The 24922-nt window shown below is 48.4% G+C and overlaps 2 protein-coding genes and 1 non-coding gene across 3 annotated transcripts in view; 2 read left to right on the top strand and 1 right to left on the bottom strand.

Annotated features, from left to right (window-relative positions):
• Positions 1-13481, top strand: part of UBR2 (ubiquitin protein ligase E3 component n-recognin 2) — a 164017-nt gene extending 150536 nt beyond the window's left edge. Inside the window, 4 exon segments of the mRNA XM_006148563.3 lie at positions 5488-5565; positions 7364-7534; positions 9280-9381; positions 11415-13481. Coding sequence (XP_006148625.1) covers positions 5488-5565; positions 7364-7534; positions 9280-9381; positions 11415-11556 — 493 coding nt within the window. The 3' untranslated portion in view covers positions 11557-13481.
• LOC114007826 (small nucleolar RNA SNORA44) lies at positions 2147-2276 on the top strand. The gene has a single exon (XR_003549416.1). It is a non-coding gene; the product is annotated as a small nucleolar RNA SNORA44 (small nucleolar RNA).
• Positions 13482-18776: 5295 nt separating the features above from the next.
• The window catches only part of PRPH2 (peripherin 2), a 21199-nt gene continuing 15053 nt past the window's right edge, over positions 18777-24922 (bottom strand). The window contains 2 exon segments of the mRNA XM_006148562.2: positions 18777-20520; positions 24864-24922. The exon segment at positions 24864-24922 is cut by the window's right edge and continues 5 nt beyond it. Of these exon segments, the coding sequence (XP_006148624.1) occupies positions 20308-20520; positions 24864-24922 (272 nt within the window). The 3' untranslated portion in view covers positions 18777-20307.

Genomic DNA, 24922 nt, shown 5'->3' with positions numbered 1-24922 from the left:
AGAAAGCGAGAAATCACCCCCCAGGGGGGATGGTCACGCCGCAATCCCTTCTCCTCCTTTCTCCTCTCGGGATCTTGGGCACGCACGCACACGTGCCCGGCGTGAGTTTTAAGCCACCGGGTCCGGGACACGAACCGCAGTCGACTACGTGGGAGTCCAGCGACATAGCCATTACGCTAACTGCTGGTTCCCAATACACTGTATCATTTTTGACAAAGGAAAACGCATCATAAAATTATTATATTTTGGAATATTTGCTTTTTAAAAATATAGAGCCTTTTCTAGATTTTTCTTGTCCCTGTTTTTTTCTGTGATTATGAATTTTTTTTAAGAATTGTTTTACTTAACTTTATTTATTATTATTATTTTCCAGTTTGATCAGAGAGAGGGGGGAAGTGAGAAAGCAGACCACCAGGTCCAGGACTCGAACCATGATCAGCTTGTGGGAGTCCAGTGCCCTTAATCACCATGCCACCTGCCAGCCCCTATTATGGAAATGTTAAAGCTGTCCAGCAGTATAAAGAATAGATTAGGGCCAGCCAGGTGGAATGGCAGCTAAAGCGACTAGATCCCACATGGCCAAGCGCACGGACCTGGAGGCTTGGACAATATTCCAGTCACATGTGCATGCATGCCCAAAATCCCAAGAGGAGAAAGGAGGAGAAGGGATTGCAGCATTTTTAGAGAGAGTTTTGCTATAGGGCATTGGCACTCACAAGAGAGACAGAGAAAAAGTGAGAAATCACCCCCCATGGGGGATGGCAATGCAGCAATCCCTTCTCCTCCCATGTCCTCGGGATTTTGGGCATACTACACATGTACCCTACATGAATTTTAAGCTGCCAATCTGGGACTTTAATTGCAGTTGACAACGTGAGAGTCCAGGGACATAACCCTTACACCATCTGCTGGTCCTTTCCCTCTCTTTCTGTCTCTCTAGTGAGTGCACACACCTTATAGCAAAAATATAAACACACACACACACACACACACACACACACACACACACACACACACACACACACACACACACACACACACACACACACACACACTACAAAAAAAGAACAGTGTAATGAGACACCAAGTGTGCTATTCACCTTAGATTCTATAAAATCATGGCCCACTGTGTTTATTTTTCAGTTTTTCTTTATTCCTTTCTATTCTTTCCTGTTCTATAGTAAAGTATGTTTTATCAAATATCTTCCTGGTTCTGCTAAACATCAACACATCATCTAAAAATGATAGGAAACACAAGATTGTTCTACTTATTTGCTCTTATATATCCAGAAGTGATAACACCCCAATTTTTATTAAGCTGATTAATATGAAATTCCAGTTTTTATAAGTCAAAAATTATTGCATATCATCCACTTTATATGGTTCAATCCTGCAGTCAAAAAACTTACCATATGGAAGTGTGTATGATACCTAGGGATAAACCTAAGGAAGTCAAAGACGTTTACAAAGAAAACTATGAAAATCTAAAAAAAAGATCCTGAAAAGGACACAAAGTGGAAGGACATCCCATGTTCCTGGATTGGAAGAATTAATATAATCAAAATCGCCAAATTAATCTACATATTTAATGCAGTTCCAATCAAAATACCAGGGACATTCCTCCTAGGCCTAAAAAAGACAGTCATAGAATTAGTCTGGAATCATAAAAGATCTCGTATTGCCAAAGCAATTCTGTGCAAGAAGAGTAGAGTGGTGGCATCTCATTCCCTGCCCTCCAAATATACTTACAAAACTGTTATAATCAAAACAGCATGGTATTGGCACAAAAACAGACAGTTGGGCCAATGAAATCAAAACAGAGACCCCAGAAACAAACTGATTTTTGACAAAGAATACCAGTCAATCCACTGGAAAAAGGAAAACCTCTTTAGCAAATGGTGCTGGAAAAACGGGGTATCTACCTGAAGAAAGATGAAGCTGAATCCCCATCTTTCACCATTAACAAAAATCAACTCAAAATGGATCAAAGATCTGAACCTAAGACCTCAAACTCTAAAACTACTGATGAAAAATACTGGGGAAACTCTGGGAGACAGTGGGATAGACAAGGACTTCTTAAGACTCTCAAGCACTGGCAGTAATCCTTAAAATAGAAAAGTGGGACTAGATCAGATTAAGAAGTTTCCGGCATGTTTCCAAGGGCTGTGGCTGCTGGTGGCCACGGTTTCTCCAACTGCATGCGAGAGCAACGTGGAGGGACTTTGACAGCCCAGGTCACACCGTACCTGCAGCTGCTACGCACCTTTCCTATAAACCCCGCGGCCTTGCCAGGGACCCTGCAGCCCAGGCTGGGAGCGCTCATGCCGGTCTTCGGGGGCTTCCATTGTGCAGGTGCAGCTCTAGGCAGGCTGGGACCAAGGCCTGTGTTCCTGGGAGCCAGCTCTGCAGAGCTGGGAGACACAGGGCAGCACAAGAAAAAGCAGAATTCCTGGTGGCAACAGCTAATGTAGCTCTGAGTGGCCAATAACAGAGACTGGCAGTGCCCGTGTTGTCTGAGTGCTGAGTACCTCATCCATCAATCCACGGGCCCATGCTGGGGCAGCCATTAGAGTACCAGGAGACAGGACAGGGACCTGTTGTGTCCGTGCCCCAGTGGGCTCCTCCTCGACCAGCCTCCTCATAGCCCTCCCCTCCCCCGCCTCAGAAATGTAGGGGGGCAGGCAGGTTGTGGAACCTCCCACCCCCATCCCTGCTGCCTCTGCCCAGTGGGAAGGCACCCTGGGGAGGACACTCCAGGAGTGGAGAACAGCTGGGGGAGAGTCACGCATCTGCACCATGCTCACAGTTGTCCCCTGGTCTCCAACCAGGCAGTGCTGTAGACATTCTCAGGAACGGCCATTATTAAAATCTTTCAAATCATTTAAAAAAAAAAAAAAGTTTCTCTATGGCAAAGGACACAATAATTAGTGTGAATTGATAGCTCTCAGAATGGAAAATATTTTTGCAAAATATGCCTCAGATAAGGGACTGATAACCAGAATACACAAGGAACTCAAGCAGCTTACCCGAAAAAAATTTTAACCCAATTAAAAGATGGAGGACCAGTAATTGGTGTAATGGCTATGTCACTGGACTCCCATGTAGTCAACCGTGGTTCAAGTCCCAGACCCAGTGGCTTAAACTCAACACTGGGCACGTATGCATGCATGCATGCTCAAGATCCCAAGAGGAGAATGGAAGAAAAGCGACTGTGGCATGGCCATCCCCCCTGGGAGGGGGTGATTTCTTGCTTTCTGTCTCTCTGTCATGCCCCCTATAACAAAAACCTCTCAAAAAAAGGGAAAATGAGCTGAACAAAAATCTCTCTAAGGAAGACATATGAACAGCCAAAAAGCATATGAGAAATTGCTGAGTATCCTTCACCATAATGGAGATGCAAATTAAAACCACTATGAGATACCACCTAACCCCTGTCAGTCTGGTGAAGATTAAAAATATTAAAAGTGGGGGCTGGACTCCCACATGGCCAACCACGGTTCAAGTCCCAGACCTTGCAGCTTGCTTTTTCACTTTCTCTCTTTCGCTCTCACTCTGTCCCTCTCTGGTCAAATTAAGTAGACAAATAAATCAAGTTAAATAAAACAATTCTTTAAAAAAAAAAATACGAAAAGTGGTAAGTGTTGGCAGGGATGTGGCGAAAGGAGAATTCTCCTACACTGTTGGTGGAAATGTAAACTGGTTCAGCCACTGTGGACAACAATATGGAGATTCTTCAAGATCTACAAATAGAACTACCATTTGATCCAGCAATCCCACTTCTTGGTATCTACCCAAAAGACGAGAGAATGCTCAGTCAAAAAAGCCCTTGCACATCAATGTTTATTGTGGCATTATTCACAATTTCTAAGACATAGAACCAACCCAAATGTCCATAAACAGATGATTGTATTGAAAAAGTGTGGCACATACACTATAGAATACTACAATACATTATAAAATCCTTTTCAGCCATTAAAAAAAAAAAAAAAAGACTGGCATTTGATAGAAAGTGGTCAAATACAGAAGATTTATTGCTGAGTGAAGCTAGCCAGGCTATGAAAGAAAGATATTGTATATATCCACTTAATATACACCGACTCTGAACTCTATGGTAGAGATAGTTATGGACGCTAAAGAAGGTGGGGCAGGGCAGAGGGGAGTATAAAGAAGGATAGCACAAGAACAAATAGAGAGGCATGACATTTGTGGGACACAGAAATGGTTTATTGCCTGTTGATGGTAACATGTATAGTATTTTCTACTGGACCGGTCTGAGAAGTATTTTCATGTTAGGTAAATTCTCTTTATAAGCCAAATGATGTATAGTAATCGAATGTTTAAAAAGTAATAATTAAAAAAAGGTAGATGAGTATGGAAGATTTACTGCTGAGTGAAGCAAGCTAGGCTATGAAAGAGAAACATTGTATGTCTCCACTTATTATATACTGACTGTCCTCACTCTGTTGCAAACTGAAAGAATAGAGGATATAGAAATATGGAAATGGTTATGGATTCTGGAGACAGTGTGGGAAGAGGGTGGAAAATGGGGGAGAGTGAGAGGAAAGGAATCAAGGAGAAAAATGGAGGCAAAACACTTAAGGGACATGGAAATGGAGGATTGTCTGTTGATCTTCAACTGGACTACTGTGAAGTGTACTCATTGGGTAAATTCATTTTACAAGCTATAGTGATGTACAGTAATTGTATAAAATAAAGTAATACAAAATTAATAAATTTTCAAAAACATTGAGAGAAAAAAAAACTTACTATATGGAAGAGTAGTTTTCAGCTTTTTGGGGTATACATTAGAATAACCCTAGGAATTTTTTTTAAATACCCAAGCCCCACTGTCTGTCAAATCTTGAGTTTTCTAAATTTGGAGCCCTAGCACATATATACTCCAAAAATTCCCAAAGTGGTTCTAGTATGGTTAAGAACTGCTGTCTAAAGTCCCCCTCGGTTTAAGTCCGCCCCTTGTCTTTGCAGTAGGCCGCGAAGTCATGAAAGGCCTTACTCGCCACTGGACAGGCAGGTGTGTGCACGTGAGAGTGCCTCACACTGAGAGCGTGTCCTCAAATACTGGGTGAATTTGGATCTGAAGTTTGTCCGAGTTAGCTCGAGTCACAGAATGAACGTGGCTTGGTTTCTCAACTTGAAGAAAAGATACCTGTTCTACTGGCTTCCCTCTTCCAGTTCATTCTGCCTTAAGATCATCATCCCCCTCTCCTTTCAGGCAGTTAACTAAACACCATCGCTAATGTCCCGATCATTTATTCTGAGCTTTTTAAGTAAAAAGATGAACCCTAAGGTACTTGTATGAGTGCCTCTTCAATTTCTTACTCTAACTTCTTGTATTTCTGCGGTAGCACATGGTCATTCAGACTCAGCCTTCTTTTATTTGACTAGACTGAGAGATGCATATATACAGAGAAAGAGGGATTATGACCTCATATTAACTGTTTTGTTTTGTTTTGTTTTGTTTTTTAGCTATCCAAGAGAATCTAACAAGTTAATAGACCTTCCAGAGGATTATAGCAGCCTCATTAATCAAGCATCCAACTTCTCGTAAGTTTTATTATTAGATTATCGAGCATTCTCTGCCACTGGGAACACTCACCTCTTCACTGTTTGTCTAGTTCAGGACTGGAAACCACGTTAGTAGTACTTTACATTATCTAACCTGTAAAAGCACTGTTTCACTATGTTTCACAACAAGATACAGGACAGGGGGTGGTGGGGTGGCAGGTTTGATCCATGAAAGATTATCTTGTACTTTTTGGTGCCAGCCCTGTATCCTGCTGGTTAAAGGAGCTAGATCCCAAATGGCCAGCCAGGTTTTCAGCCTCTTGGCTTGATGAAAACACCGGGCAAGTATTCGTGCATGCTCAAAATCCCAACAGGATAGAGAAGTGAACAGAAGAGAGAAATGGCAGCATGCCTACCTACCTACACTGGAGAGTGTTTTCTTCCCCCCTCTCCCCCAACAAGTACATACGCCTCTGACAATTAAGAAAATAATATTAGTTGTACTTTAATAAAAAGCTTGGGCCAGCTTGTGCTCGATCACACATGCCCAACTGTGTGGTTCAAGTCGTGGACCTGGCAGCTTGATAAACAGCGAGTGCATGTGCATGTGTGCCCAAAGTCCTGGGAGGAGGAGCGAGGAGAGCAGACTAATGTGAACATTCCCTTCGGAGGGTGCTTCTTCACTTTCCCTCTCTCTCTGTCCCTCCCTTTTTTTTCTGGCAAACATACGTACCCTGTAGCAAATTAAAAACAAGCAAACAAGCAAAAATACAGTAATAAGAGCCTTCGGTGGTTTTTTAAAGCACCCCAAAGAAAGCCTGGTTATGTCACAATCCTTTTTCTTCCATGTCTCCATCCTGTCTTATGCAAACATCCCTTGTGATTTTTTTTTCAAACCAACAGGGCCGAAACGCAAACCCTGGCAGCTGTGTGGGAGCTCGTGTCCTCTGTGCAGTGCTTAACCACTGTGCTGTGGACTGAGCCCCGGTAATTTATGATATATTATTTGTTGTTATTAGAGCAATAGTATAAGAAATCAAACATTCCGCAGACAGCTGGAGCACCCTTCCCCTCAGAGCTGCACTGTCCTAAACGGAGTATTAAGCATTTATGTGTATGTAGGTGTAAACGACCTCGGTTTCTATCCCTAAGCAGCATGTATTAAGTTGTCTGGAAAGTCATGAGGTATTTCGTTATGCAAAAATGTGTAATGACGTTCCTGACAACCCAATATTATTTTGCATGTTTTGAGCTTTATTTAAGGGCATTAAATGGTACTGTACATGTTCCATAGCTTTTTTCCACTCAGCATTGTTTCAAAGGTTAGCCATATCAACATATAATAACTTTTTTTAGTTACTGTGTTTATTTTTATTTATTTTAATTTGACCAGAGAGGGACAGAGTGAGAGAGAGAGAAAGGGAAAGTAAACCACCAGGTCTGGGACTCGAACAGCAATTGACCATGTGGGACTTAACCACCACACTACCTGCCAACCCCTCAACATATATAACTTTCAACTCATTGATTCTTACTGCTCTATCGTATTTCATTACATTATAACCGCACAGTTTATTTGCTTATCCTTTCTGCAGCCGTGCCTGCTGTGAGTGTTCCCAGTAGGTGGTCTCTGTGTGTGAGAGACAGTCTCTATCCAGACCTAGATTTACCTGCGTGTAGGCTCCATGTGTGCATCTTTGGCGCTACTTGATACAGCAAAAATCTTTTTCAGGGTGGTTTTTCCTCCATCAGCTCTCCAATCATGCTTTTTTTTTTTTTTTTAATAGCAATGACGTGTTCTTTTTTTAATCTTTGTTTCTTCTTTTGTTCTGTGGAGGTGCCCCAAATCCGGCGGTGATAAGAGCAGAGCCCCAACACTGTGCCTTGTATGTGGAACTCTGCTGTGCTCCCAGAGCTACTGCTGCCAGACCGAACTGGAGGGGGAGGACGTGGGAGCCTGTACCGCCCACACCTACTCCTGCGGCTCCGGGGTGGGCATCTTCCTGAGGTGAGACCTGCGGAGCTAGGGGTCTGCTCGTGTGCCCGCGGGGAAGATGGTGCAGGAGCTACTGCACTGCAGGTTTTGAGGCCACTCCTGTGTCGTATTTGTCAGAGGAACACGAGGATCCTCTCTCACATCTCGTATTTGGTTCATGCCAGTTGTGTGTCGATTCTCCTGCCGTCATCATTTCTGCTCTTCCTCTCTGCGCCCGAGGTGACAGCTGTGCTGTTTTCCCCTAGTGTGGTACATAAGACATACCATGGAGCTGGTGAGCCCTGGGCCAGCTCTGCCGGAAATGGAAACCATTTTAGGGTTTGAAGCGAGGCGTGACATGAGTTTCAGATGTCCCTGGTTTTCTACCCAAATCCGTCAGAATCTCCGATGGTCCTCGTGGCTGCAGATATTGCCTGCAGTCACGCGTGCTGCAAGCTAGCATGCGTCACGTGTTTAGAGACTGCTGTGCACTGGGCATGGAGAATGCGATAGGCGACAGTGCAACCAGAATCCCACCCTAGCCCAACTGCCGTAGCACAGCCTGGACACTGCCGCTCCTCAGGCGGAAGTCACGTGGGACGCAGGTTTGATGCGCAGACCACCCTGAAGGAAAAAACCCAAATGCCAAGTAGTGACACACACCCACTTGGGAGGCCAAGACAAGAGGGTCACAACAGTGAGAAACACTGTCTAAAACACCCCCATAAACACACACACACACACACACACACACAGAAAACAGCTCACGTAGGGCCCTTTGTAATGAGACATACTTATGAGTAAAGACCCCAGGAAGGGCGAGAAGATTATAGGCTAGGAGCAGCCAGCAGAGCTCTTGGGGCTAGAATGTGCCGACCATGTTCAAGGCGAGGAGGCAGCTCTGGTGAGCTGGAACCCATTTTAGTGTTTGAGGCAGACATGACATGAGTTTGGACTCTTCCGGGGCACAGGTTATATAAGTATCTTAGTCAATTTGGAATCCTCCCAGTGCCTTAGCAGATTCTCAATAAATGCTTGTTGAATTAAACTGAATGATTAATAACCACAGCCTGTCAGGCAGCTCTCTCAAAGGGATCAGGAGATGCCGTTAATGGAATCGTCACTGAGAGAGATGTAAAAGGAGCGTCTGCCCTCGTCTGGCACATCTCCCAGTTCTTGTAGTCGCGCGCAGAGTGCGTTGCCTTGTGTTGACCTAATTTCTAATGTTTGTGCACAGTTTGGGTTTTTTTTAAAGAATTATTTATTTAACTTTATTTATTTATTTTAATTTGACCAGAGAAGGACCCAGAGAAAGAGAGAGAAAGCCACAAGGTCCGGGACTCGAACCGTGGTTAGCCATGTGGGAGTCCAGCACCCTTAACCACCATGCCACCTGCTGGCCCCTGTGCATGGTTATTTTTTAAATAAATATTTTCTTCATGATAGTGGTTAAGATGTCAGTGCCTATTTTATGTTTAAAAGTCAGAATCTTTCTCATACTTAGCTGTTTTTTAAAAGCTACTGTGAATTTGAGCTGATTCCTAATCCTAGGCGCCCTCCCCCCCAACTATATTGATTTGTAATGCATGTGTTATTGATTATAGTCATTTTAGTTTGAAAAACTGGGCAAATGGATTGGTATTTTTTTATGTATCTCTGCTATAAATGCTATTTCCTTTTTCAGCACTCAGCTTATTTTTATGAAACTTGATTTCATTTGGAGCTGAATGCGCACCTTGGTTACTATGTATAGTAATGTCTGAATGATCTCTCTACAGAGTGCGGGAATGTCAGGTGCTGTTTTTAGCCGGCAAAACCAAAGGCTGCTTTTATTCTCCTCCTTACCTTGATGACTATGGGGAGACTGACCAGGGACTCAGGTAAGGGCCCACCCTGAGACCTGGGCGAGCCGACTTCGGGCCTCCAGAGCCCTTCGGTGTGCGGTGAGCATGAGGAGCCGTGTGCTCCCGAAGTCAGCCCCACTCACACCCCGGGGCCGAGCTAGTGCCGGCAGAGGTGGCTCTCAGGAGGGCACCCAGATCTTGGTGTGGTGGTCTCTTGCCCTCAGACTGCCATGAGGATATCAGGATAGATAGGGGAGAAGAATCGGACAGAGTGCAGCTTGACTCTTTTTCACTCCAAAGAACTGTCTGCCTTGCCTGTAGCATCCACAGCATCAGAGCACTACAGGGAAGGCCTGCTCTGACTTGTGTAGCCTAGGAGAGGAGAGACTGGTGTTTTCCGAGTGATGTAACTTCTTGAGAGAGAGTGAAAAGCACAACAGAATCTCACACCATGATCCCCCGACAGGCAGCCCAGCCAGCCAGGATCACAGGCACACACATCACACACGGTGTACAGGTCAGTCTGGGAACTGAACCCCAGTCCTCTGTGTGGTCTCCAGCTTACAGAGTGTTGCACCACGGTCGTGCCATCACAGCTGGGCCAAAGAGCAATCTTACTTGCTGAGAGAGGTGCTTGTCTTAGCGCACCAGAGTCTGGAAGACACGGAGAACAACGGAACCCTTTCCGAGCCTCAGTCCTTTCTGCTCGGGTAGCCTGTAGTATCTTGTGAATGAAAGGCTAACACTTTGTTCAGGCACTTCTAAAGAGCTTCTTTTAGCCCATCTCTCTTGCCTAAAGGAAGTAAAAGATACTTGGTTTCTTGTTTAGGTTTTTGCCGTAGGGCACATGCACAAGCTGGAGAGAGACAGTGTGAGGAAAAGTAAGAAATCACCCCCCAGGAAGATGGCCACACCGCAATACCTTCTCCATTGTCTTCCTGCGGTTTAGGGCACATATGCACATGCATCCAGCCTGATTTTCAAGCTGCCAGATCTGGGACTCGAACCACAGTTGGCCATGTAGGATCCAGCACCTTAAGCACCACACCACCTGCTGGCCCCAGAAGTAAAAGTGTTAATGTAGATATTAATGGTCCAGGCTTAAGTAGCAGAAGTTGAAGACCTGGAACCCAGCCAAAATAGAGGAGCTGCCCCCAGCACTGGGCTGCAAGGTTATGCCCATGTGCCACCTGGCAATAGTTCCCCCAGACCCTGAGTGTGGGCTCTGAGGAGTGGAACCCCTAATTAGACTGAGACAAATGGTGCGTGCGCTCTGAATTAGGGACGGAGGTGTCAGGCCAGAACCTACCAAAGCCTCTACTTGTAGTTAAGTTAGACATACGAGGTCATTCAGAAATCATGACATGTTTTTCTTTCTTTTTTTTAAGAATTATTTTATTTAACTTATAAATAAATAAATAAAACTAGCTAACGAACTAACTAACTTGACCAGAGAGGGACAGACAGTGAGAGAGAGAAAGTAAGAAAGCAAGCCTCCAGGCCCAGGACTCGAACCATGGTCAACCATGTGGGAGCCCAGCACTCTTAACCACCACGCCGCCTGCCAGCCCCCATGATGTGTTTTTCTATGCAAAAATCACATCATGACTTTCCCAACAACCCAATAGAATTCTTCACACTGTTTATTGCGCTAGAGTTTGGGGCTGAAAGACCGCAGTCTGAGGGATGTTTTTACTCCAGTACTTCTCCTTTTAATCTCCCCTCTGCCTTCTCCCCCTTTTTGCATGTCATTGGCAAAATGGACAGTGAACGTGTAGTAAGAGCCTCTCGGCCCGGGCCCTTCTGGCCCCCCATTTCCTCACCTCACTCGGGGTCGGTGTAGCTTGTGTATGTTTTCCTTCTCTTTTCAGCACACACTTACCCCCATTCAGGTTCTCCTGCAAACTTCAGAGCTAGTGTGTGTGTTGATAGCCACTGTCCGCTGCTGGACAGAAGTTGTGCAGAGCGAGTGAAACCAATAACCGGGACCGTCGGTAAACCCGGAAGGGGTGAGGTGTAGTGTACGGACAGACACAGCGTATCCTAAGTGACGTGTGTCTTCTCTCCAGGCGGGGAAACCCTTTACATTTGTGCAAAGAGCGATTCAAGAAGATCCAGAAGCTCTGGCACCAGCACAGCATCACGGAGGAAATCGGGCACGCGCAGGAGGCCAACCAGACGCTGGTGGGCATCGACTGGCAGCATTTGTGACTTCACCAAAGCAGACGCGGGGTGTGGCCCAGCGGCTTTTCAGGAACAAGGATAGGAAATGCGTTCTGCTGGTTTAGAAATAAATTCTTTATTTAAGCTTTCCTTCCCAGTTTTATTTGTATAGTCTCTGGCTCCAGGAGCTGATGAAGCCGTCTCCCCTCAGCAGACTTCCTTGCACCATTTCCTGTGTCCCTCAAAGGTAACGTCTTGGGCTTTCGGATCCAGCAAGGAGCCTCTCTTCCTGTAACGGAGCACAGCCCTTGGTGGGAGTCTCACTGCCTTGGCCTGTGGCGGTTTCCGGTCATCTGAGCCATTTTGCATCACTGATTGTAGTGAGCCCCTGTCTGAAGCTGCTGCAGTCAGGAAACGACGTCTCCATTGGTCTTCTGGTCCTTGCTCCTGGTGCTCTCGGTGCCTCCGCACTGGGACTGGGTGGTGTCCCCCACTGGGGGGCCCTACCCCTTCAAGCAGAGCAGATGCTTCTGAAGGCGGCATTCCCTTCTCCCCTCAACTAAGGGGCGCTTGGGGGACACTCGTGCAGATGGAGCCTCTGGGGAGAAGGCAGTCTCCTAGTGTGCTGGCCAGTTTTTCAGGGCTATAAAGGTTGACTTTTTGGGTGTTTTTTTTTTTTTTTCGGCTTTGAGAGATAAAACTCACTTAAGGGCTTTTTGAAAACTTAATACCTATTTTTTCAGACAGTCATCTCTGTTATTTTTAAATTGAAAGAATATATGCATTAGAATCAAACCTTGGCAAAAAAAAAGAGAGAGAGAGAGAGAGAGAGAACTTGGTATTTTGCGGTTCCCCACCCCCACCCTGTCCAGCATTTCTTGAAATAGATGGATTGCTACTCACCTGCCGGCTCACCTGGTCCTGGGCGGTCTGCACCCAGGCGTGTTTTTAAACATTATTGTTCTTACTCAGAGGTGGCTTTGTAGAATGATAGCCGCTTAGTACGATGGCCTGTAACTACTACGTACCACACATACACTCCCTCCGAGCACGCGTGCTTGAGCACCGGACAGTGACAGCAGTGGAGTGGAGGGGCTGAGCAACGGATGAATACTGAGGCTCTTGAAGGTTTTTAATCAGTGTAGGCGACCCTCGTACTTAGTTTCTTTCAATTGCACCTGTGAGTTCCTTTCCACTCCCCTGTGCACACTGCACAGTGCACCCAGGGAGACAGTTACAAGTCCAGACCAAGGCTGGAGTACGTAGGGACACAGAAGCCGCGTACCTCTCCAAGGCAGCATGTGAAGGAACCTTCCATGAAACCCTCTTGGGACTGGCTCACCTTGCTGAGAAGACAACCAGCAGGAAGAAAATCCAGCTTCAACCCCACCTCTCCCCATTTCCTGGCCTTCCTCTCATTCATAAGATCTGATTCGGAGGCTGTGAGTGGCATAGTTAATGTTAATTTTTGGCCTTTGTCACATTAGCTTTTAAGTTCAGCTCCCTTTGGCTTTCCTCTCTATATTATCAAAGCTTACATTTAAAATTGTAAGACCAGGTTCACCCTCTGTAAGTGGGTCACAAACATTTTCCTCAAATCATAACAGTACTCCAGCTCTCAGGCCCAGAAGCCTGGAGGTAGCAGAGGGTGGCCCTGGATTACATTCTCTGAGAATGCCCAAGTCTGGGAGAAGATGAATTTACATGAAATAGTAACATACACACCTTTTTATTTCCTGGTATTAAGCTCTCGTCTTCCCTATCTAACAGATCATCTTAGTTTTATGATTTATTCCGCATGGTTTATGTTTATTGTAGAAATGTTTATATAACATATGCTTTCCATATCAGGGAAAATCACATCTGTTTAATAAATTGGCTATAACTTTAATATCTGTGGACAACTTGTAAAATTTGGAATGTATCATATGTAAAAAGTTTAAAGATATCCAAATAAATGCTTTAGGTGTTGACATTGCTTTGGCCTACATCTTTTTTTCTTTCACATTCTTCGATGCCATGGCAGTGTTCCCATGTCACCTTGCTACAGGTAAAGTGGGACGTCTGTATTAGCTTGAAATTGAAGAGGCTTATATTATTACTGTCAGTTACGGCCTTTAACAAGCCATCGTGACCTTCCCATAGAACGCCTGATCATCATTTCAGGCGATTAAGTTTCGTATTCATTGGCTGTGAGAGCTTATGACCTCAGGACCATTTTGGACCTCATACCACTGGGAAACAGGATATTCTAAGACCTGTCTCCACATTTAAATCATTTTTTTAAGAGTTTTTTGTTTTGTTTTGTTTGTTTTTGTTTTTGTTTTTGCCAGAAGGAGAGACAGGGCCTTAGGGCATGTGCCCTGGCCAGAGAGACAGAGACAGTGAGGGAAAGCGAGAGATCACTCCCCAGAGGGATGGCTAAGCCTCCATCCCTTCTCCGTTCTCCTCCCGGGTTTTTGGGCACACGTGCACAAGCACCCACTGTGGTTTTCCCAGCCTCCAGGTCCAGGACCCAAACCATAGTCAGCCATGTAGGAGTCCAGCCAACATATCCGCTACATCGTCTGCTGGCCCTGGTTTAATTTTCTTTTCCTTTTTTTCCTTTCTTTTTTAAGTTTCTTTTGGGATCAGTCTTGTAGCCCAGTAATTAAGGAAGCTGGATCCCAAATGGCCGACCACAGTCTGACTCCAGGGCCTGGTGACTTAAAAGACGTACCAGGTGCTTACTTGGGCATACCCCAAATCCTGACACGAGGGAGAATCGGGATTGTGGTGTGACTACCCCCACGGGAGGGCGCTTTCTCCTTCAGTGCGCTCGCTCGCACGCGCTCCCTCCCTCCCTCTCTCTCTCTCTCTCTCTCTCTCTCTCTCTCTCTCTCTCTGCCCCCCCTCTCTAAATATATTTTTTTTTTTTTTTTTCTTACCAGGTGCTTACTTGGGCATACCCCAAATCCTGACACGAGGGAGAATCGGGATTGTGGTGTGACTACCCCCACGGGAGGGCGCTTTCTCCTTCAGTGCGCTCGCTCGCACGCGCTCCCTCCCTCCCTCTCTCTCTCTCTCTCTCTCTCTCTCTCTCTCTTTCTCTCTGCCAACCTTCTGGAAATATATTTTTTTTTTAAGTTTACTCCTTTCATGAGAGCAAGAGAGAGGCATCCTTGACAGGGTCTGTCACACCATGATGCTTCCCTCAGCCCTCCAGCCAGCTGGAATGTTGGGCTGTTTACATGTCTCGCATATTTGACGGCAGCTCTGGACTTAGACCCTCGGTAGCCATGTGGCCTCCAGCACCCCAGGGCAGCCCAGTACTGACGAAGCCACCCAGGCTTACACTTCCTGCTCGTCCGTCCTGCTTGGTCCTCATTCTTGTCCTTATGTCCTCCCCAGGGGCTGGGTTTTTGAGGGACACGTGGGAAGACAGCTATGCTCTTTTGTAGAGGAATCGTTGCCCGTGAAAGTTCTGCTGTGCTTTTCAAAATCCTCTACAAAAGGACCGTTAAAGTCGCAAGGTTTCTGTGGTGCCTTTCCGTCTCCTGGTGGCGAATGCTGCTTCTACGACACTGTACTCCCTTCCCCGTCTCATCTTTGGCTCCGGCACGCGTCTCGCCCCCTCTGGCAGGCTCCTCGTCTGTCCCTACTCGTTTTACCTCCTCTCACAGGACAGAAACAAGCACCCTCGGCAGGGGCCCCACACTGATCCTCCCCCAGCTGGGAAGGGTCCCACACTCGTGTGCACACTCAGCGCGTCCAGGTTGACCAAACCAACCCAGGTCTTCGGTGTGGCTGCCAGCGTGGTGGAGCTTTGTCCGCCGCAGCTGGGGCCTTTGTTTTGTTTTCCTTTTTTTAAATCAGGTTTATCGGTGATGTTTTATGAACAGTGCGATGAGTGCTTTGTAGTGTACAGTTTTATACATGTTGACAAATGCACAGTTTTAGAGCCACCACAGTCAAGAAAGGAGAGTTCATCAACCCAGAAAGTCATGCATCCAGCCCTGACCCCTGGCTCGCATGGATCTTTTCCTATTCCTTCGTTTTGCCTCTTCCCGAATGCTTTATAAATGCAAGGGTGTCATCGCAGCCTTGCGAGCCTGGGCGCTCCTGCTAAGAGTGCATTTGCAAGTCCCCATGTCAGTCCTCATGGCCGTGGTGGTTGTAGCGCTGATGTTTACGCAGCCGCCAGACGAAGGGCATTTGGTGGGTTTGGAGATGACTGTTACAGTCTCGTGTAGGTTTTCGTGTGAACCCAAACCTTCCTCGTGGGTGAACAACTAGAGTTGTCCCTTCTGTCCTAACCCCGCCTTCTGCACCATCCTCGAAGCACAGTGTTCTCTGATCTCTAACTCTGTGGTTCGTGCTCACCCTCTCAAACGACAGGATAAAACGTCCGCGGGAACTAAGGACTGATGTCTCCCTCAGCCAGTCTCGTGCATGGAGACTGGGGAGGCTTCCTCTCTTCCCTGGACTTGGTATTCCTGACACACAGTGCCGCTGGCTGGCCACACTGTCCCTGGGAGCCACCTTTGTACCCAGCAGTGGATGAGAGGTCCTTTCTTGGTCCGCCACTACCTCTGCTAAGCTGCAAACCTGCTGGCCTAGCATGACAGGGGCCCAGATGAGGAGGGGCGAGGGAGCGTGCAGAGCGAACACCTAATCTCATTAACCCATATTGAGGTTACTCGGGGTTTACTTGCTGGGAGCTCAGTCCTGGGCTTGAAGCATGTTGCAAGAGACTGTGGGTTCTTGAGCCGAAGCCACAAACTCTAGGACAAGCAGCTTCCTGAATGTTCAGAATAAGTCGCTATCGCCTGCTTCTTTGCTATGGAATGCATGTCTTATTAAAGTCCTGGGGCCAGCAGGTGGCATGGTGGTTAAGTCACTGGACTCACATGGCGAATCTAGTGGCTTGCTTTCTCTCTCTCTCTGTCTTTTCTCTCTTCTCTCTCTCTCTCTCTCTCTCTTTCTCTCTTTTCTCTCTTCTCTCTCCCTCTCTCCCTCCCTCTCTCTCATCTCCTGGATGACCACATGTGCTCTATAGCAAATTATAAAAGTAATCATATTTTTAAAGAATTTTTCTACAAACAGTCCTAAGACCATCTTTACTTCTTACTCCATCCTAAAACTAGACCCCACAGAACTTTCAAAAATGGCTGAGCCCCTTAGAGACCAGCAGTTAGCATAATGGCTATGTCGCTGGACTCCCACGTGGTCGTCTGCGGTTCCCGTCTTGGACCCGGTGGCTTAAAACTCACGCCAGGAGCGTGTGCGTACGTACCCAAGATCCCGAGAGGAGAATGAAGAAGGGATTGTGGTGTGGCCATCCCCCCGGTGGCGGTGATTTCTCGCTTTCTGTCTCTCTGTCTGTGGCTGGCTGGCCAGCGCCTGCGCCCTATAGCAAAAAAAAAAAAAAAAACTCTCCCCCCCAAAAAAATGGCTGAGCCCCTTGGGAGAAATGAATTTACACTAACGCTAGGAAAGTGAAAGTTAGGTACAGGAAGAACTTGGTACCAGAGTCGTTCTGGGCACTGATACACTCCTCCCCAAAGGGGAGCCAGGCTTCTCTAGCCACTACCTGACAGCTCGTGAAGACCTGCTAACATACGGTTCGCCCTGGCCTGGCCCTGTAGCACAGTAGTTAAGCGCTGTGTATAAAGAACCAGATCCGGGAACCAGCAGTTAGCGTAATGGTTATGTCACTGGACTCCCACGTAGTCGACCGCGGTTCGCGTCCCGGACCCGGTGGCTTAAAACTCACGCCGGGCGCGTGTGCGTGCGTGCCCAAGATCCCGAGAGGAAAATGGAGGAGAAGGGATTGCAGTGTGACCATCACCCCCTTGGGGGGTGATTTCTCGCTTTCTGTCTCTATGTCTCTCTCTGTCTGTCTGGCGAGCGCACACGCCCTGTAGAAAACCTCCCCAAAAAAAAAAAAAAAAAAAAAAAGAACCAGATCCCACATGGCCAACTAGTTCAAATCCTGGCCCAAGCAGCTTGGAAAAACACACCAGGCACATGTGTATGTGTGCCCCAAGTGCTGACTGAGTGTGAGCGTGTGTGCCTGCACAGTGCTGTTACACCAGGCACATGCCCTCTGGCAACTTAAGAAAAAAACGGGACCAGCAGTTGGCATAATGGCTATGTCACTGGACTCCCATGTAGTTGATCACAGTTCGAGTCCCAGACCCTGTGGCTTAAACTCATGCTGGGTGCATGTCTGTGCATGTCCAAGATTCCGAGAAAGAGGAGAATGGAGGAGAAGGGATTGCGGCGTGGCCATCCCTCCCCCCTTGGGAGTGAATTCCCACTTTCTGCCTCTGTCTCTCTCTGTCTGGCGAGCACATGTGCCCTATAGCAAAAACCTCTCAAAAAAAAAGAAAAGAAGCAAGGCTTTCTGGAGGTTAAGGCAGCTAGCTGGGTCCCACATGGCCACACTGGGCACAGCGTGTGCATGCCCAAGGTCGTGACAGGATGGAGACAATGGAGTGGAAGGGATTGCGGCATGACCATGCCTCACGGGGGGATGCTTTCTCCCTTTTCCCTCTTTCTCGTCACACCCTCTGGTGGAAAAAAAAAGTACCAAATAGTTCTGAGTCTGCTCTAAACCGATTGGTGAGATTTACTGTGAGGCCAGTTCACCCTCAGGTAGATTCGGAGTCTCAGGTTGCTGAGCTCTGCGCTATAACGAGACCCCAGCAACACCCAGGTTTCCATGTTTGGGGGACTATGTTTTGGCCAGAGTAGAAGAGGGGAAAAAATGGTTTGACGTTTTGCCTAAGCTCCTAAATCGCAATCTCACGTGTAAGTTTAGCTCCGATTCCACTCTACCAAATGCCGAGAGGATTTAGACAACCTCAGGTAGGAGATGGCACGATGGAGAGCTACCCGTGCTGATAACCGTGACTCTCAATGGTTCCCTTTAGGATCGGCGTCTCTTTCTTTTCCCTAGTCAGAGTGTGCGTGCTCCCCAGTGCGACAGCGCACACACCTCCCTCAGTAAGACCCAGTCACACCGGAACGCGTTTTCCTTCATTTCTTCAACCCGCCAGGATTAGGAGTATGCATGCTCACACGCCTGATGTGTTTTTCAAACCCCTGGGACCAGGATTTGAACCACTATTGGCCATGTGGTCTCCAGCTTTCTACGCATGGGGCCTAACCACTGCGCTACAGAGCTGGCCCTAGTTTTGTTACTTTTTTAAACACTAGCTAGAGTTGAGGGTCCTGTGATACATGCTATTGAATGGGCAAAGACAGTCATTTAAGCAGAGCGATTTCATACAATATAATTTTTAATATCTATTGTGCGGCTGTGACCAGCGTAGTTACACACGTGGGCTGAGGACAGCACTTCCGTCAGAGCTCTCAGCACTCCTGAGAGAAGCAGGAGAGCTCAGGAGCCCTCACCGGGACGGCCGACAGCGTTTCCAACGTGGCTCATTCCTCGTCTCAGAGAGACTCAGGCATCTACTTAAGCCTAGGACCAAAGTTTGACAGCGTGTCCAAACATCTCCAATCTGGTCTTCTGCCTGGGAGAGCCAAAGCCCCAGAACAGACCACAGGCAGCACCAGAAGTCTCATTTTCTCCACACCGAAATTCCGACGACAGCAATGAACACAAACGTGGCCCCAGGTACGCTTTCCCCAAATGTCATTGCTTGGTTAGAAACAGAGGTAAGTTACAGGCTGCTCGCTTTCTGTCGTCTGCCTTCTTGAACTTTCATCCAACTGACCAAATTATGCTGGGCCCTGCCTTAGTCCTGTCACCAGGGGCCAGGTTTGCCAGTAAGTCCTTCTCTCCTTCCCCTGCAAGCTTCCCTTCTCTTTTTTCTAAAAGAAGGGAAAACTCTTGCAGCTGCTAGCTCAGGACAGGCTGTCTCAAAGAACCTTCAAAAAGCATTCCCCAGGATGGGTCTCTGGGGGAAAAAAAGGGGCAGCTTCCAGAGAACTCCTTGCCCCCTGCTGTGGACAGTGTCCCTGGGGCCTGTCCCCCCCACCCCCCCACCTCCCGGATTGTTCCCTCCCTCGGCAGGGCAGCAGGCTAGGCCAGTGCTTCCACAGACAGTGAGAGCTCACCCCGTACAGGCCAACAGCCTTCCTCAGGGCTGCCACTGAGGGCACGCGGATATGACACAAAGGCAGGCTCTTCAGTGTGTGTTTCTGGGAGGAAATCACTCCCCATCTTAAAGTTCTCTTGCCCCATGGATTGAAGAATCCCTGTTCAGAGCCCTCCCTGCTCTGGAGAGTACTAGAGAAGCCTTGCTATCGCCCTTCTGCCATTGAGCAAAGAAAATGGCCAACCTATCAATCTTGGCATTTAAAAACAAAAAAAGAAAAAAGAAAAAACAAAATGGCCATTTATTTTTTGGACGCCTATGCGTATATACCAAGTGACACTTTGGACATGTTGTAGAATGAAGCAACCTGGAGCTCACAGCAGGCAAACTAGAGGGGAGCAGCCCTCGGCGAGGACCAGTAGCCCGGGGTGGGGCTGGCTTCATGCACTGTGAGCAAGACAGGTCCTGGGCTCCACCCACTGAGAGCCCCCGAGTCCTCCACGGGAACGTTCTGGAGCAGTGGGCCTGAGATGGGCTCATGCGTTCACATTTCCCGTCAGTCATTCAACAAACGTTTGCCACATGCTTTTAGGGACCCTAAGCTTTAAACTCCACAGTCATGAGGAGTCTCTGTAAGATGGCCACCCTCCTTGGGAGATCTGGACTTTCGAAGTTGGACAAGGGGACAGGATCCTCGTCTCTTGCAGTCCACTACTCAGTGTTCAAGGAGGGGAGGAGCCCCAGGCCGTCAGCCAGCCTCAGGGGCCTGGCCGGCGTCCGCACCCTCGGCTTCCACCTGGTTGCACTTGCCCAGCTTTTTCAAGCTCTCCAGAAAGGCCTTCCAGGTCTCCGGCACGCTCTTCTCCAGCAGCCAGCCCTCACTCTCACAGTCCGGGTCCTCGGGGTTGGACACGCCTTCCAGCGCCGTGTGCAGATAGCGCAGCCCGACGGTGATGACGACCTGGAGGGGGACAGGAGGTTTACAGGAGACCCGGAGCAGCAGGGAGCTGGAGCCGGGCCCCCAGGGAACGGGGATCCTCGGACCTGCTCCTCCCTGGGCCCTTACGGGGAGGCGGGCACCGCTGAGGCTGGGTGAATGAAGGCCCGCCTCCCCCAGCCTGGCCTTGCTGCTCCGAAGACCCGCCCACTTCTCCAGCCCCGGCTGGGCCCTTCCCCTGTGCTGACTCACTCTGGGCTTTGGATGCGCTCGCATGCCCTCCTTCGGCCCCTCTGGGTCGTTGCGGTTTGCTGTTCTCGCTGCCTGTAACAGCGGTCCTCTCCACCGTCGCTTCAGGGCTGCCTCCCTTCTCTCGGCTCTCCCCTGGCTCTCCCCTACCCGTACCCAGTGTGCCCCCACTCACCCCACCCCTGCCCTGCCCCACTCTGAGCATCAGATGTTCAGTAACTTTATGGGTGGAATTTAAAAGTCAACTCCTGGGACCAACAGATGGTATAATGGTTACATCGCTGGACTCCCCACATGGCTGACCATGGTTCAAGCCCTGGACCCCGCAACCTGAAACTCAGACTGGGTGTGTGTGTGCGCGCATGTGCCCCCCAGATCCCGAGAGAATGGAGGAAAAAGGACTGCAGCGTGGCCATTTCTCGCTTTCTGTCTCTCTGTCTCTGACGAGTGCCTGTACAGCAAAAATCTCTCTTTAAATAAATGTCACCTCCTTTTCTGCAAACGCTATGAAGTGCAATTTCCTTTTGCCTCCGCTACTCTGCCTAGTACAGTGGTGAGTAGATTCTGGTAAAGGACGGTCTGCATTTGCTCGCGAACACTCACTGCAGCAGACTTGGAGCCCCGACGCCGGGGTTCCAGCCTAGCCCAGGCACTTCCGCCGCCAAGGTTACAGGAGAGGTGGCGCCTGCCTCGCGGGTGTTGGGACACTTCAGGACGTGCAGAGCACACGGGGTCCCGCACAGTAAGGACAAGTGGGCGTGTCAGCTCTAACTGGCCCCTCGCCAGCCAGGTACTGGATTGTCTACACAAGTCCCGATTTTGCTCCCTTCTTGAATGGCATCACAAATCTCGGGGATGACTAACTGCTCCCTGAGGGTGGGGTGGCCCTTATCCACCTGGGTCACCCTGGATCACAGCACCTAGAACTGCACCAGGTGAGGGTGGGGCCTCAGGAGACAGCCGAATGAACGCTCTGGGGACGTTTTATAATTACAACACAGTAATAATAACTGATAGGGGTTTTAGGTTTTCATCATGGTTATTATCCATTGAAAGTTTCATTAAAATATTTTTTGTGGGACCAGCAGTTAGCGTAATGGCTATGTTGCTGAACTCCCATGTAGCTGACCATGGTTCGAGTCCCAGACCTGGTGGCTCAAACTCACACCGGACACGTGTGCGTGCGTGCCCAGGATCCCGAGAGGAGAATGGAGGAGAAGGGAGTGTGACGTGGCCATCCCCCCTGGGGGGTGATTTCTCACTTTCTATCTCTCTGTCTCTCTCTGTCTTTCTGGTGAGCACACGCACCCTATAGCAAAAACCTCTCAAAAAAAAATTTTTTTTTAATTTACCTGAGGGCATGTGCACTTAGTAGAGAGAGGAGAGGCAGGAAGCACCTCCAATGGGACGTGGCCACACCACAATCCCGGCTCCTTCATTTCTCCCCCCTCTTGGGATCTGGACACATGCGCGCACTCACCCAGCATGTTTGTCTGGCTGCCGAGGTGGGGATTCCAACCGTACACTCAACCATGTGGCATCTAGCTCCCTTAACCACCAGGCCACAGGGCCAGCTCAATAAAATACGTTTGACCATGGAAAAGTCTCCTACTCCAGGAAGTCCTCCGGGTGGGAGCACATCCCCTCTGATCTCCTGTTTTCTTGATGGTTGCCCCCTGCGCTGTGAATTGTGCACTTGGCAATGGATCTTCCTTTGGATCATATGCTGGGTGTCATCTCACTGGATTGTGAGGCCAGAGGGCAAGACTAGGGCCAGAATCCTATCACCCTCAGGCCCCTCTGCCCACTCCAAAGCTCTCTGCTCACGCGAGGCTTCAGGTAAAAGTCAGGAGCATTCAGACCCCGTCTACAGCCAGCTGGTCCTTGTCTTGTGCATCACTCATGTCTGCAAAGGTGGGTAAACAGAGGCAGCCAGTGGAGCCCCGTTTTCCCACTGACTTCCGTTACCTTTCCAGACCACCTTCTTCTTCTTTTTTTTATTCTTAAGAGGTTTTTTTTTTTTGCCTTAGGGTGCGTGTGCTTGCCAGAGAGAGACAGACCCAGTGAGAGGGAAAGCAAGAAATCACCCCCAGGGACAAAGGCTACACCGCATTCACCCTTCTCCTCCATTCCCCTCCTGGGGTCTTGGCCACGCACATGCGCCTGGCATGATTTTCAAGTCACCAGGTCCAGGAATCAGACTGCAGTCGGCCATGTGAGAGTTCCGTAATGGAACTGCTACACCATCTGCTGGTAGACGGTCCCCAGACTGTCTTCTTTCCATGAGTTTTCAGGGATCGCGTCTAACCTCAGGCAGTAGCTCCTCTCATTCCCAGGACTCTCCTGGAGGAGGCAGGGACCAATAGCTGCCTGTGAATATGCTGTGCTGACTGCCAGTAAAAGTTTTCCCAGGCACTGAGGTAAAAGAGGTGTGTCTGGACCAGCAGGTGGCATGGAGGTTAAAGGGCTGGAGCCCACAGGCCAGCTCTAAGGTTGAAAAACACACTAGGTGCAGGTGCGTAAGTGCTCAGAATCCTGAGAGGAGAAGGGGGGGGAAGGGGTGATCGTGGCCATCCCCCTCTCTCTTTCTCCAGCCAGCACACATGCCCTGTGGCAAAAATCTTAAAAGAAATAAAAAATAGCAACAACAACAACAAGTGTGTCTGCAACAGGCATGACACACATGATAGGAACCTTTACAGCACCAGGAAGGGAGTGAACTTAAAGGCACCCTTCAGGGGATCTTCCTTTACGGAACAAGCTTCCCTACCTAATGCTGCCAATTCTGCACATTTGGATTTTTGTGTTGTAGCTCAAAGCAGCTCTGAGTCCCCCTCTGGGCCCCCGGGTCTGCTACTGGCTAACCTGCTCTCATTCAGCACCTGGAACAGCGCCAGGCCCCCGGGGTGTTTAAGAAAGCGCTCCTCTATCCATGAATGAACGGAAACATTTCACTGAGGGCTTGCTTACATTCAGCCTCACAGCTCCAGAGAGGAGATGAGATACATCGCAAGAACTAGACTAACGGGTGAATGGTGACCGGAGTCCAGAGAAGGAAACGGCTCCCAATTCCTGGACTCTAATGTGCAAACTGTTATCTTGCCTCCCAGTAACCCCCTAAGCTAAGTACTATTATCCCCACAGAGCAGCAAGGCTAAAGAAACTTCCAAGACGTCAGAATCACAAAGTAGAGGCAGGGCTGGCAGGTGGAGTGGTGGTTAAGGGCGCTGGACTCCCACATGGCCTACCACAGTTCAGGTCCTGAACCTGGTGGCTTGCTTTCTCACTTTCCATCTCTCTCTCTCTCTCTCTCTCTCTCTCCCTGGACAAATTTTAATTAATTAATTAACTAATTCTTTAAAGAAAAAAAGAGGCATAGAATAAGCCTCCGAATGTGAAAGAAGCCGAGCACAAGAGTCCATATGGCACAGGTTCGCTTCTATGAGAGGTCCAGAGCAGAAAAATCTGCTGAGAGAATGCGGAGTGTGGTTGCCGGAGCCGGAGGGTGAGGAGGGAGAGGGGAGTGACAGCTTCATGGGAACCAGGGGGTTTTGAGAGCGAGGAAGATGTCTGGAATGTAGAAGTGGTGGCACAAAACTGTAAAATAACTAAATGCCACTGCATTGTTCACCTTAAGGTAGTTAAATGTGGACCAGCTGGTGGCATGGTGATTAAGGCAGCTGGATCCTACATGGCTAATTGTGTGGTTCGAGTCCCAGACCCAGTGGCTTGAGAAACACATCAGGCACATGTGTGTGCATGCCCAAAATCCTGAGAGGAAAATGGAGAAGGGATTGTGGTGTGGCCAGTCTCCCTGAGGGGATCAGTTCTTGTTATTTTCTCTCTCTTTCTCCCTGGTAACCACACACACCCAATAGAAAATAATAATAATAATAATAATAAGGATAGTTAACTTTGTGTCCAGTGAATTTCACCTACATTTTTCTAAGTGATGAAAAAGAAATGAACAAAGTGAGTGCACTGGGCTTTAAGGCCAAGCTGCTCTGACCCATAGACTGCCAAAAGCCGGGCCAGGGAAGGAGAGAGCTCTGCACTGAGTCCCGATGGAGCAGGGAGCTCCCTCTCCTCCCGCCACCCCCAGCTGGCCTGGGGTCTACCTCAAAGAGCCAAAGGATGAGCGCGAAGACACCCATGGAGTTCATGAGGCCGCTGTAGT

Source organism: Tupaia chinensis, unplaced genomic scaffold, assembly GCF_000334495.1.
Source record: "Tupaia chinensis unplaced genomic scaffold, TupChi_1.0 Scaffold000238_1, whole genome shotgun sequence".
Lineage (NCBI taxonomy): Eukaryota > Metazoa > Chordata > Mammalia > Scandentia > Tupaiidae > Tupaia > Tupaia belangeri.
This window is presented reverse-complemented; position numbering and strand designations above follow the sequence as displayed.